Consider the following 14,442-nt stretch of genomic DNA (forward strand, 5'->3'; position numbering starts at 1 on the left):
CGCTAGAGAATTTCTGTAATTTTGTTAGGTATAAAACGGCATGGTGATTAAGAAAACACCCATATTTTTTAGAGATACACACTGAAGTAGGGAAGAAATCACAAGACATCCGCATTTGCTATAAAATACTTCAGCAAATAAAATAAGGACAGATGGGGACTTCCCTGGCAGTCCAGTGGGTAGGACTCGGCGCTTTCACCGCGCCAGAGGTTCAATCCCTGGTCAGGGAACTAAGATCCCACAAGTTGCACAGCCACAAAGAAGAAGAAGAAAAAAAAAGGACAGATGAAGCAAATGTGGCAAAATACTGACAACTGTTAGATCTAGACGATCAGTATTTGTGGTTCCTTGTATTATACCATAGGCATCTTTGTGTATTAAAAAATGTGTTATAGAAATCTTCAATGCATCTTTGTGTATTAAAAAATGTGTTATAGAAATCTTCAATCTCCAAAAACACATGGCAGGGAAACTTCCACTGCCCCCGACCCCGACTCTCAAGTCAAAGAGCCTCAGAACTCCAGGACCCGGCTCCTGACACAGTCCACCCGCTCCTCCCAAGGCCTTCTCATCCCATATGCCTGAGACCAACAAAACCACTGTGGACCCCCGACCTGCTCTGACCCTGGCATGAGCCCCCAGCACCAAACAGAACCCTCTCCTCCCCGAGATTTCCGCTCCAATTTCATCCCATCCTCCCAGCATGCTCCCGCTAAGCTCCTTCCCCTGCTGTCTCTCTGCCTCCTCACCCCAACCCCAGGCCGAGCTGCTAACTCTTCCACTTGTGCTACAATGCTCATCACCAGGTACTAGAATTCCCTGCTCGCATCTATTTGCCTAGACTATGAGCTCCTTGAAGGCACAGTCCTAGCCCAGAGCAGACGTACAAACCATTACAGAGTAAAGCGAAGAGGACGCCAGCACGTCAAGGGGAGAGGTGGGAGAGATGGCAGGTGACCGAGCGGAGAAGTTATTACCATCAGGCTGCAGCTGAGAGGTCCACACACAAACAAACAAGAACCAGGAAGACACGCTACGGTTCTGGAGCAGGGGTTGCACGAGAGAGGCGTGTCAGAGAGAAGCCTCCTCTCCCAGCCTATTTCCGCGGGAGGAGTCCTGGCTTTCATTTCCTGGCATCTGCCTTCTGCAGAGGGAGTGCATTCCTGTGTGCACAACACACAGAAGGTGAGTGGGAAACTCTCTGCCGCTGTGAGAGGGGCCTGAGTCGTCCAGGGCCACCTGTGACTAGGTGGGTCATCTGTAATTGAGGGTAAAATGAGTGGCAGGGCCATTCGGCCACAGGTTAGAAGCCACTCTCTTCAACCATTTTAACCGGTAACAAAGTGGCATTCTGGGCTTCCCTGGTGGCGCAGTGGTTGAGAATCTGCCTGCCAATGCAGGGGACACGGGTTCGAGCCCTGGTCTGGGAAGATCCCACATGCCGCGGAGCAACTAAGCCCGTGCGCCACAGCTACTGAGCCTGCGCGTCTGGAGCCTGTGCTCCGCAACAAGAGAGGCCGCGACAGCGAGAGGCCCGCGCACCGCGATGAAGAGTGGCCCCCGCTCACCGCAACTAGAGAAAGCCCTCGCACAGAAACGAAGACCCAACACAGCCAAAAATAAATAAATTAATTAAAAAAAAAAAAAAACAACGAAGTGGCATTCTGAGTGCCATGTGCCCGCCTCCTGTATCCATAACTTAACTGGTTCCTAATTGGGGAGGAAAAAAGATGTCTGTTATTCATGTATTGCCCCCACCACCAAAAAAAAAAAAGCCACAAAAAACCTGACTGTGGTAAGATTGCTTCAGCAGTAACATGTGGTCTGAACAACGCATTCAAGTGTCTAGTAAGTCCTTGCTATTGTTAGCGGCTTCTGTGGTGGTGAATGCAGCTGGAGGAAAGCAAGTCAGGAGGACAGGGCAAGAGAAGGACAGCGTGGCCTGCAGAGACAGCAGGATGCCCAAGAGGGCACAGAGCTTTGGGAAGGATGGCTGGGATGCGGCCACAGGGAACCTAAGGGGTTCTGCTTTCCAAGCGGAAGGGCCCTCTCCTGTGGAAGCAGCCACAGGACGGCGGAGGGAGCGGCGATCAGAGGCAACGAGAAGGCTGCACGGTGGTGTACGGTGGATACCCACATGCCGTGTGAGAGGGAAGGGGGACCTTCACATGGAGAAACGGGGTCTACAGAAACTGAGCCCGAGATTCAAAGGCAGAAAGAAAAACGACATCGGGTGTTCAAGACGAGGGGAAAAACCAACCACAGAAAGGCACCGCTGGAAAAACTAGAGGATTTTAAGTGTCAGTATTTCAGCCAAAGAAAAGATAAAGCTAACAAGCCAATTGTTAATGTGAAGAAATAACAAGGGCACACGTGGAGCTCATGACAGTATTCTATCTGCATATACTTTTAAAATGTTTCGTAATAAAAACTTTTAGACGATAAATTTTTCGAAGGTGAAGGGAAGGGAACGGGGAAGTCTGTGCTGACTTCTACTACCTGCCAGTGACCCCACTCCACCCCCAGCCTGGGCTGCAACTTACCCATAGGCTGCGAGGCTGGGGAGAGAGCAGGTCACTCAGGGCAGGACTGAGTCGGCTGCACCCAACGTGGCCCTGCTGTATCCCACTCAGACCCACCAAACGCCTTTCTACACAGAACAAACAAAAGACAGAGCTTTTGACAACTGCGTGGCCTGAGAGGAAGCCTGAACAGACATGTCCACGGTTACAGCTCTGGAGTTCATCCTGGCCTCCAAAACGATGCTGCGTTAGCAGTGTTATACTAGGAGGGGAAGAATGAAGAGGGGAGTAGAGGGAGAACTCCCAGGGGAGTCCAGGCTAAGAAAGGCCACCTCACCCCAAACCTCAAACCCTACAACCACTGCCACTCTAACCCTGGCCCCTAAGGCCAGGAGGGGCAGAGGATGCACCCAACTCAGCTGAAGATCCACCGAGGGCAGCCACGGAGGCTGCGAGGCAATTCTTTGGAACAACCGTCCCAGAGATAAGAGAAAGGAACTCCGAGCAAAGAACAAGCTGAGGTGACCCACTGCCACCTGGCTTTTGCTTGACACAACTGCAGACTGGCGGTCCATCCTGAGGGTCTCTCCTGCCATCTGGGACTCTGCGGCAGCCCAGCCTCAGAACCACCTCCCTCCCCAACACAGGAGGCCCCCTGCCCCCCACCCCACCCAGCGCCCACACCTCGGCCAGCTCCCGCTCGTTGATGCTTCTGGTGGCGCCCCCTTTCTTCCTCGTGCATGACTCTCCTGCGGTGACCCTGTCGTCCCCTTTGGCGTAGCTGTGCACAGTGAGGACTCCCGTTTGCCCTGGGGCTCGGCAGGACAGAGGCTCACTGGTTTCTGAATCAGAAGAAATAGAATCCCGTGAAGAACCAGAGCCCAGGCTGGAAGATGACTTCTTTTTGGAGCCTGAGAAGACGAGGCGACCCCCAAAAGAAACTGGATTCACAGAAAGGTCCAAGGCGGCCGCTTCCTGGTCCTGGTCCTCCTCCTCCTCCTCCTCCTCCTCTTCCAGCTTGACATTTTTAAGCTCTTCAAATTTGACTTCGGTGGAGTCGGAATAATCTGAAACACACAGACACAATGGACGGAGCCCACTTTCTCTTGTGCTTCTGAACTTCAAGAAAGGCAGAGTGGGGCTTCCCTGGTGGCGCAGTGGTTGAGAGTCCGCCTGCTGATGCAGGGGACATGGGTTCGCGCCCCGGTCCGGGAAGATCCCACATGCCGTGGAGTGGCTAGGCCCGTGAGCCATGGCCGCTGAGCCTGCGTGTCCGGAGCCTGTGCTCCGCAACGGGAGAGGCCATAACAGTGAGAGGTCCGTGTACCGCAAAAAAAAAAAAAAGGCAGAGTGACAAGACCAAGGAACATGGGCAGCAAGTGAGGCCTGGCTCTGAACTCTGACTCCACCACCGACAGGGTCCCTGTGTGATCTGGGGCGAGCTGCTTAGCCTCTCTGGGCCTCCAGTTTCATCCTCTGTAACTGAAGGACGGTACCACCTCTCTCCAGGGTTCTTAAATAAGATTGCTGCGTGTAAGGTGGGAGCACAGCCTTGCACACAGCAGACACTCAGTTAAGTAGCAGCTGTCACTTCCTCAGAAGTCTCCTGCAGCTCAGCAGAGACCCAGAGAAGCCGGGCTAGAAAGACGGCTCAACAGAAGGCAGCAGGGCCCCAGGGTCCAAGTCCATAGTGCTGACTGGCTCTCAGCAGACACTCCAAGGTCCTGTCAACGCAGAGATCCTCCAAACCTGACCCGAGACTGATACAAGCCCCTTCCTAACACATCTGTCCTCAACAACTGTCCTAGTGAATGCTTTCAAACACTGTACCGGACCACACTGTCTGTCCTCTCCTAAAATACAAACGGCCTCTCAAGCCTCCCAATGAGCAAACGCTCAGGTGGCTGGCAGTCCCCACGTCGTCTCATCCCATTTCTCAGGTCGCTCCTGTGACACACCTGTCTCCCACCCTTCCCACCCCTTGTTCAAATCACAGGAAATCACTGCCAGCTCCCCAAGCAGCTCATGCTTGTGCACGTCTCCGGGCCTGGGCCCTGCTCCTCCTATCCGGAAAGCCCCTTCTATGTTCCCCCAGTCTGTCTGCCTGGAAAATCGCTGCTTACTCTGCAAGAGTTAATTCACGGGCACTTCACCAGGCAGAGCGGGGGCGGGGGCCTTTCCCCCATGTTCCTCAGCCGCCCTGGGTGACCCCAACCAAAGCGCTTCCCACACTCCAATCACACCATCTGCTCACAGACCCGCCTCCCCTTTGTCACATCTGTGACCCCGCACTGATGTGGCGTCCAACACAGAAAAGAATGATTAGGGCTGTGGGGAAAAATACCATAACCAACTCACCTGGGAAGGTGAGACTGTCCTCAACTTGGCGCACGGAGCTGTGGGTGGGCCTCACAGGAGCAAGGGCAGCCTGGCACTCCGCCATATCGTACTGTCCAGAGCCCAGCTCCTCCCTGGGGAAGAGCTCGCTCTGACTCACCTCCTGTGGGATTTCAAGACAAACTCGGTGCCTCTTTGTCCCGATACGGTGCTTGGCCAGGCTGCAAGGAGGAGGGCAAACTTTTTAAGAGCCCCAGTATACATCCGCTTACACAAACACCTCCCCACGCAACCCAACTCAACGGCCAGAGCCTGCTTCACACTTCGGTGCCACCTGAGACTGGGGACCTCACCTCCCTGAGCCTGTTCCATCAAATGCAAACAGGGATGTCACCACCCCCTTCACAGGTTTGACGTGAGGCTTAAGAAGAGGTGTGCTGAGCACCTGGCAGAGCGCCTGGTGTACAGCAGGTCCCCGGTAAATGTTCCTCCTTTCTTCCCCACACAGCCCAAGAGAAACTCTCCTGAGGACAGATCCTCTGGCTCAGACACCGAGGACCCTGGCCCCTGCCCTTGTGAGTCTCATTTCCTTCACTACTGTCTCCTTTTCAAAAAGCCCTCAAATGGGGACTTCCCTGGTGGCGCAGTGGTTAAGAATCCACCTACCAATGCAGGGGACACGGGTTCGTGCCCCGGTCCGGGAAGATCCCACATACCGCGGAGCAAGTAAGCCCGTGCGCCACAACTACCCAGCCTGCGCTCTAGAGCCCCGCAAGCCACAACTACTGAGCCCGCGTGCCACAACTACTGAGCCCGTACTCTAGAGCCGGCGAGCCACAACTACTGAAGCCCGCACACCTAGAGCCCATGCTCCACAACAAGAGAAGCCACTGCGATGAGAAGCCTGCGCACCGCAACGAAGAGTAGCCCCCGCTCGCCACAACTAGAGAAAGCCCATGCACAGCAACAAAGACCCAACGCAGTCAAAAATTAAAAAATAATAATAAATTAATTAATTAATTTTTTAAAAAGCCCTCAAATGGCAGTGAGAAAACTGGCTTCTCTGGCTCAGAGGGAGCCATGCCCTCGCACGCATGTGAGCCTTGCTCCAGCAGACTACGGCCCATGTAGCGGTGCTACCACCCTTGGGTGGCAGCCACGAGGAAGGGCCTGAACACCTCATTGAGGATTCTGGGGCCTGTACCAAGAAAAAACATTCCCTCAGCTGTGCTCAAACACCCCACTCAGAAGCAGCCTCTCGGCAGGCTACGGGAACTGCCAGACACGCCTCCCTCAGGCAGCTGGGCCCGAGGGCTGCAGGGTTACCTCCTCTTCAGGTCACCCTCCTCTCCATCCTCGACCCCCTCCATGTCATCCTCCTCCGGGCACTCCTCCTCCTTCCGGGCTCTCGGGGCCAGTTCACTCTCCTTGAGAAACTCGGCCGCTTCTGGCGTGGGCAGAGTGTGGTCAATGACGGTGCTGTCCTTCCCAGCTTTCCAGAGTTTGTACCTTTCTGGCTGGAACTTCCTCACAAACACGTCCATGGAGATCTTCACCATGTCCTTTCTGCAGGAGCACTGTGGCAAGGTGCCAGAGGAGCTCCAGGTGAGACACTTGGCCTGCTCCTCCCCCGAGCCCCTCCTCCCATCTCCTCCCTCCGAATGGGAAAAGACACAAGACAGTTTAAGGCTGAAATGTTTGGGTTTACAGGCTGAGGGCATAACATCCTTGCAGAGCCTTCACACATGAAAGGAAGCAGGGAAAAAAGGGTGGAGGACACATGGCACTGGGGCGAGTCAACCTGGGCGCTAACTAGGGCGCATGGAGAACGGTTAGAGATGAGGCTCAGCGTTAGACCCTGGATGGTCAACGTCCACCTTCCCTCTGCTGTCTATCCAAGCCAGGACCACAGGAGCGAGTCTACTCCCAGCCAAACGTCCAGCCCTGCTGCTTCCCTAATGTAAAACGAAGCCCTTAAGATTTCTCCTCAACAGAGAAATCCCAGAGTGGCTAAAGAAAGCAATAGCACAGTGTGTAGGTGTAGTTTTAATGCTCAATGGACTCAAGCATGGAAACCTCATTTTATACGACTCAAATCGGAACAGATCTTTTAAAATTCTTTGTGAACACAAGATGCTGGCACTTTTGCACATTCCCCGCCACTCTGCTTCTGAATTCCAGCAGCTCAAAGAAATGTTCTAATCACCAGCCGGTGTATCTAAGAAGGTTGGCTGGCTCAACCAGTCATTTTTAGACACGGTTACTGTGAAGGAAACCCGGCGGACTTACCAGCACAGCTTGTTTGCCATACTCGATCCACCGCCGGGTAGCAAAATTAGTGGACTCAGCACAGTTGAAGCCATGGTTAAAGCCGGCATGGTACCCGTAAGGGAAAGTGATCATAAATTCTCCAGCTTCCTGAGTCACCTGAACAAAAGCAGACGGGAAGCAGCTGCAGCAAACGGCAGGCGTCTAGAGACCTGGGAAGTTGCGCTCCAGCTCTGCTACAACTGAGCTCAGTGGCCAGGGCTGGGTCACAAAACCACTGGGGACCTGGTGTCTTCTGTGACATGCAAAGTCTCTACACATCAGACACCATGACTATAATTAATGACTCCTCCAGATGACACTGTTCAAGGGGGCTTGACCCTCCTCTGGCACCAGGAAGGGGTAGCCCACCTTTAATGCTTCGAGATCAAACGATGATACAGATTAGCCCTGGCCCACACCTGGTACAGAGAATCAAGTAGAATAAAGCTCCTCTGTGAAACACACGCCAGCAAGGGTGGTTTCCGCGTAAGCCAAGGGCTGCTGTGTGCGAAATCCGCTCACCTTGTCAAAGGGAATTCCGTATTTCTTCAGCATTAAAGGCGAAATCAAGGTCATCTTATGGCGGAGAAAAGCCTCACAGCTTTGAGCACTGCCCGGAAAAAAGCCTGTTTAATTGAAAACGGGCACAGTTAATACACAGCCCCACGCTGGCTCTGTAACCCTGGAGTCACCTCACACCGCGCATCTCATCTACATGATAAGGAGGATGAATCACCAATGTGATCTCCACATATTCTTCTAGCTTCAGGTCAATCCTAAGGTTCCACAATGAACCTCTGCGCTGCCTCCTGTGTAGGCTGTTACATGGGTAATCAAATCCTGTTTGGGGGATTGCCCCAGGTGCCTCTGTTCTCACAAAGACCTTTGAAACAATTTAGAGCCTTTCTCCATTCACTGGGATCCTCAATCTTTTGTTAGTAGCACAACTACAGCACACATGACCCAAGCTCTTGTGAAACAGGCTCTGTAGAGGTACAAATCTATTGGAGTCCACTTAAAAGAACCAAAGCATAAAATTCAACTTTGACTTGATGATTTGGGTTTTTGGCAAAAGAACCAGACCCAATATGACCAATACACTATCCCTAGTCAAATAAACCCATGCATGATAAAATTGAGGCAAACACAGTCTAAGACTTACTAAGTCCCTTCCCAAGACAAAGTGGGAAAAGGCTCTGATTTTAGTCGCTCTGATATGTAACCAATCTGGCAGTCTGGCTCACTCCCCACATGTGGGCCTGAGAAAGGACCACAGCAAGTGGACACCTTAGAGCAATGAGCGCAGCTCACAGGCAGGTCTGACCCAGCAAGCGGAGTGGACCCCGTACCTTTGGCCAGGCGCTCCAGCCGCTTTCCGTGCTCAGGCGGGACGGAGTACCTGCAAACACAAAGAAGCATCAGCCGCTGAGCAGAGGGGCTCGTCTCCCCTTTCAGGACAGCTTGAAATATCCGACTTTTCAACTTCTCAACCACGAGAACCAGATAGGGATCTGGAGAAATGAAGTATTAGACTGTTTGGGCAGAGGGCAGAGCACACGCAGAAGTGTGAGCGATTTTATCTTTTATATTCATTCATTTAGCAAGACATTTATTGAATATTTATCATGAACCAGGATTTAGGGTACACACTCAATGTTGCTCTCCTTTATAATGTTGTTCATGCAATAAAAGTTAAAAAAAAAAAAAAAAGGAGGAGGATGGCATTAAAGTGCTCCTGGCAGAGCCTGAAAGGCCTAACTGGGATGAGATAGAGGGAGGAAGATGGGAAACGAGGTGACAACGGATCAGTTACCAGAGACCTGGCCCCTATGTGCTGAGCCCATTTCCCTTTGTCTCCACAACCGTGTACCGATTATCCAGTAAGCACTCACTCCTCCACCCCCGTGCGTATCTAGACACCATAGGAATTGCCCTTCATTAAAAATTGAACAGAAAAAATAAAAAACACATAGAGGACTATTTAAAACTTTTGCACAACTGTTAAGCTTTATATTCGGGAACTCACGGTAAAGTCTGATTTACACTTACAATGCATTCTAAAGATGATTCCACAACAAAACCTTCCCATCCCAAATAGCTCTGTTATGCAACAAAACAGATGAGGAGCTAAGGAAAATGTTTGTCACCTAAAGGACTCTGTGATCCATCAGGCAACATTGCACAGAAGTCTCTAAAGGAACCACTTCAGATGACCTAAAGAGTGTATATAGCAACTAGAAAATCTCTTGACCTGAGAACAAAAAGTCCAATTTCAGGGAACTTCAGAGTAAACATGGTGAAGACACAAAAGCTAGAGTCTAGAAGTCTAGCCACCTAAGGAAGGAACTGGGACAGTAGTTAGGGGGTAATCACAGGCTCAAAAGGGTTTTCCCCCTTCCAATACTGGAAACTGCAAAGCATCTGCCAGAAGAAAAGAAAAGTCCTGGGAAAGGATGTGACTGAAGGTACCGGAAAGGAATGGAGACAGATACAGTCTGCACGACTCCCCATGGCCTGGCCACGGTGTCCCCTCCGGCCTCCTCACTCCTCCGTCCTCACACACAGCACGCAAACCACAAGGGACTTCCTTCCTCTAGTTACTCAAGACACCGTGCTCGCTCTCAAGTGTCTTTGCACGTGTTGTTACAACCACCCAGACACCCTCCCCTCAGTCCGCCTTCCGAACCCACCACCACCACACCCAGCCACGGCCTCACCTGCGAGCTCTCGGCTCAGCTGTCACCTCTTCCAGGGGAGCCTTCTCTAGTCCCCATGCTCACACACCTTCCTGTGTGAACCTATTACAACCACTGTTCCCCATCAGAGCTTTTCTCCCACTTTCTCTCTCCTGACCAGTCCCCTAGCGGTGTGAGGGTGGGCACCCCATCTGCCTTTTGCTTTGCCGAAGGCAGCATCTTCGCTAACATGCTGAGATAGACGGGTGGGCGCAGGAAGAAACGAGAGAGCTTTCTCTGATTTCTCCCCAGCCAGACGGCAGCCTCGGTGGGGAACGGGGAGCGGACGCTGAGTGGTCCTGCGTCCCCTCGTGAGTAAAGCACACACTGCTGCTCACCAAATATTTTTTCCATGAGGAAAAGAAAGCTTTCTATCATCTGAAGAAGTGACTCCAGTCTTGGAAGTCTGCCTCTAAGAAATGCCTCAGGCCTGTTCAGAAAAAGGAACCAGACAGTGGGAGAGCGCCCATGGCTCTCGGTCACTCAGGCACCTTTCTGTTTTCATACTGTGGTACTAAGTGCCCGGCCCGCTAACGCTTGCTACTCCCAAGGGCAGGGAGAGCACCAGAGCTCAAACAGCACCTTACTGCTTGAAAGTCGGAACAAAATGTAACACACCAGTCCCACCCTAAGCCTGCCGAACCATAATCTGCATTTTGCCCGATTCCAAGGTGTTCCCTGGGTACATGAAAGCTGAGAAGCCCCAGTGCCAAGTGCAGGCCGACTTTACCAGGATTTGGGTTCTCCGAAGTGCAGGTAATTGATGCTGTACAGGTCCATGTCTTCGGTGTGCCAGGCAAAGGATGTCTTCCACATGCCGAAGTACAGGTATGGGGTGTTCACCCCCTCAATGGTGATCCCGCTCTCCTTTTCCACCAAGTCCAGGATTGTTTTCAGGCGGCCAATATTCCACTCATCAACATGCTGCAGAGGAAGTTACACTGAATATAAACTGAGGCTCTGAACCCACCAATCACAGAGCAGGTCACAGGTGAGCTGTCACTCCTAACAAAGATTAGGAATAATGTTGAAACTACATGGCCCTGAAGACCACAGCACTCCTCACTCGCTGTTCAGAGCTGCCACTGGAACTGACGCCATTATACCTCTGAAGGGCAAACACCAGTTGGTGAACAACACTGAACACTAGTACATGAAAGATGAAAAAGGAGGGACAGTCACCTGTTCTAAACCCAAGAGGAAGAGTTTGCACAGAAGCTAAAGAAACTTAGGTCAGGACTTCCCTGGTGGTGCAGTGGTTAAGAATCCGCCTGCCAATGCAGGGGACAAGGGTTCGGGCCGTGGTCCAGGAAGATCCCACATGCCGCAGAGCAACTAAGCCCGTGCACCACAACTACTGAGCCTGCACTCTAGAGCCCGCAGCCACAACTACTGAGCCCACATGCCACAACTACTGAAGCCCGCACACCTAGAGACCATGCTCCGCAACAAGAGGAGCCACCGCAATGAGAAGCCCATGCACCGCAACGAAGAGTAGCACCCGCTCGCCGCAACTAGAGAGCCCGCGTACAGCAACGAAGACCCAACGCAGCCAAAAATAAATTAATTTTAAAAAAAAGAAAAAGAAAGAAACTTAAGTCGAAAGAGCAAAGTACTGTCAAACCATAAAAAATACAAAGCATGGGAATCAACTGTACTCATTTGTGACTTATCCAGCCCTTATTTCCACTGGGCAGTGTCTTCAGTAAAAAGTCTACAATGTGGGGGCTTCCCTGGTGGCGCAGTGGTTGAGAGTCCGCCTGCCGATGCAGGGGACACGGGTTTGTGCCCCGGTCCGGGAAGATCCCACATGCCGTGGAGCGGCTGGGCCCGTGGGCCATGGCCGCTGAGCCTGTGCGTCCGGAGCCTGTGCTCCGCAACGGGAGAGGCCACAGCAGTGAGAGGCCCACGTACCGCAAAAAAAAAAAAAAAAAAAAGTCTACAATGTTATCCTGAGTTGTAAAGGTCATCGAGGAGCCCACTTCCTATAAGTACGTTCTGGATTTATGCCTACAAGCTTCACTTCCCACCACCCAAAAAAGCTGTCATCAACAAAACTGGAATCCACTTTTTAAACATCTTCCTTCAAATAATTTACAAAAACAATAAATTAATCGGAGTGATAATCCCTAAAACACCCTACAGTGTTTTTTTGTTTTTTTTTTTTTTTTGCGGTACGCGGGCCTCTCACTGTTGCGGCCTCTCCCGTTGTGGAGCACAGACTCCGGACGCGCAGGCTCAGCGGCCATGGCTCACGTGCCCAGCCGCTCCACGGCATGTGGGATCTTCCCGGACCGGGGCACGAACCCGTGTCCCCTGCATCGGCAGGCGGACTCTCAACCACTGCGCCACCAGGGAAACCCCCTACAGACTTTTTAATCATCCAAAAAACAGTCCCAAATATTTCTTCCTTGTACCGTATCTAAGGCTGTTCTCTATGCCAAAAAGCACTAAATCCTAAGCCAATGCAATTTGTTAAAACAGCTTTTGCTACAGAATCTTGTTTGAGGATTCTGCAAATCTAAATATGTCCCTCTTCTTCAATATACACCCCTTCCATTATGTTGGTCAGTGATCTGTTTTCTTCAGAAACTACATTGCCCTCCCCCAACATTTCATTTACTGTGATCCCACCCTTTCTAGAACTCATCAGAGCTACCACCCACGGACTCTTCTAACAGCCCTTGCTAAAAACACCATATCATCCAATTCACATGTAGAGTGGGAGAAATAAAATTCAGTCACATGCAAAACTACCCACAATTAAGTGAGCACAGCCCATCACCTGGTGGTGGGCCGTTCCTTTGTCCAGACACCCGTTCAGCAAAACAGCTTTTTGGTGCCCACTACATGCTGGGCAGATGAAAATGGGATTAAATTACAAAATCGCAGAAATGCTGCATAGAGATCCCAGGGAAGTCTCACCTTTTCATAGAGAGTGCCATTCACATCTGCACCATAGATTGGGGGATTGAATGTGAGATTTTTCCAGTATTTCCGTTCAAGCTCTTCAAATTCACTATAGCGTGGGGTACAGTACCTTTAAAAAGTTAAAAAAAAAAGTGTTAGCCACTTATAAGGGACTAAATACATGAGGCATTATGAACGGCACGAGACACAATCCCTGTTCCAGGGATAGCAAGACATTTCAAATGAACAAGACATAACCTTGGCCTTCAAGGTTCCAATACAGTACCCAGTAACTCCCTCAACGTTCTGGGCCCAAAAAAGGTAACATACACAAAGATGTAAGCCCATCTTCCTTAAGAATGATATCCTCCACTCTTTCAAGAGACTCTACTATAACTACACACTGCACCCGTCAGGAGTAGCCTGGCCACACAGGGAGAAAATAGGCTTCCAAACCTGTGAGAACCAAGACTGCAAATCCCTATGTATCCACAGACAACCAAAACCCAGCACATGGAGAGCTGAGGCCCTGGAAAAGAGTTTACTTCCCTGCACTCTAAGGAAGCGTCTCCAAGAGGGCTAACTTCAGTTGTCACTGCTACATTCCCAGCATCCTATGCAGTGTGGCTAACATTCAACAAATAATCATGCCTGAAAACCAAATATTTTAATAAAAATATAAAATAGTCCTAAAACCATAAAAATAGGTTTCTGCACATCAAATGTTCCATTTAGCAAAATACATGTGTATACATATGCTCACACACTCAAATACACACACACCACCATCTATCTATCTATCTATCTATATCTCCCCACATAATACCATTAAAAATGTCTGTACTCTTTTTTTTTGTTTGTTTGTTTTTGCGATATGCGGGCCTCCCACTGTTGTGGCCTCTCCCGTTGCGGAGCACAGGCTCCAGACGTGCAGGCTCAGCAGCCATGGCTCACGGGCCCAGCCGCTCCGCGGCATGTGGGATCTTCCCGGACCGGGGCACGAACCCGTGTCCCCTGCATCGGCAGGCGGACTCTCAACCACTGCGCCACCAGGGAAGCCCAATATCTGTACTCTTTAGCTCAATAATCACATACTGAAAACTTACTCCCAAAACAATCTTTTAAAAATTCAAACCACTTAAAAATTACTACACAATTTAAAAAGAGTAACGTGTAAACCTAATAGGTATTTGAAAATGCACACTATAACTCAAATGGCCAAAAAACATGATAAGGAGTGGAAGACCAAAATGAAACTGTGTGGAGATGAGATGAGTGGGAAAAAAAAAATCTTACTTTAAATACTGCCTTACATTTTGATGTTAAACTAATGAATCATGAAGTTTAGAATTCTCAAGTTCTAAACCCTTTAAATACAAATAACTCTACTTCCAACTGATCTGCTTTAAAAGTTTAGGTTTTTACCCTACTGGGTTTTCTTAAAGCTGGCTGACCACACAGACAGAAATCAAAGGTAAGAATTGATTGTATTTCGGATGAAGGGAAAAGACACAGGACCGGCTGATTTAAAAAGAGGTGTCCTGAAAGAAGGTAAGGCCTACCATATGTTGATGAGACAGGAAGAACAGCACAGGGGCCTGAGTGAGGCCAACCCGACGTGAAACAAA

At 50.5% G+C, this 14,442-nt stretch overlaps 1 protein-coding gene across 6 annotated transcripts in view; it reads right to left on the bottom strand.

Annotated features, from left to right (window-relative positions):
• Positions 1–14,442, bottom strand: part of KDM4A (lysine demethylase 4A) — a 43,004-nt gene that overhangs the window by 23,244 nt on the left and 5,318 nt on the right. For 4 of the 6 annotated variants that reach the window (XM_033867811.2, XM_033867794.2, XM_033867803.2 and 1 more), the window contains 8 exons: positions 12,830–12,944; positions 10,635–10,828; positions 8,519–8,568; positions 7,692–7,795; positions 7,149–7,286; positions 6,186–6,436; positions 4,881–5,080; positions 3,207–3,589 (listed from right to left, as the gene is read on the bottom strand). In XM_033867811.2, coding sequence (XP_033723702.1) covers positions 3,207–3,589; positions 4,881–5,080; positions 6,186–6,436; positions 7,149–7,286; positions 7,692–7,795; positions 8,519–8,568; positions 10,635–10,828; positions 12,830–12,944 — 1,435 coding nt within the window. Of the gene's footprint in view, positions 1–3,206; positions 3,590–4,880; positions 5,081–6,185; positions 6,437–6,475; positions 6,815–7,148; positions 7,287–7,691; positions 7,796–8,518; positions 8,569–10,634; positions 10,829–12,829; positions 12,945–14,442 lie in introns of those variants that run through there. The other 2 variants (XM_033867809.2, XM_019937960.3) reach the window with 2 other exon arrangements.

Source organism: Tursiops truncatus, chromosome 1, assembly GCF_011762595.2.
Source record: "Tursiops truncatus isolate mTurTru1 chromosome 1, mTurTru1.mat.Y, whole genome shotgun sequence".
In the NCBI taxonomy this organism is placed as follows: domain Eukaryota; kingdom Metazoa; phylum Chordata; class Mammalia; order Artiodactyla; family Delphinidae; genus Tursiops; species Tursiops truncatus.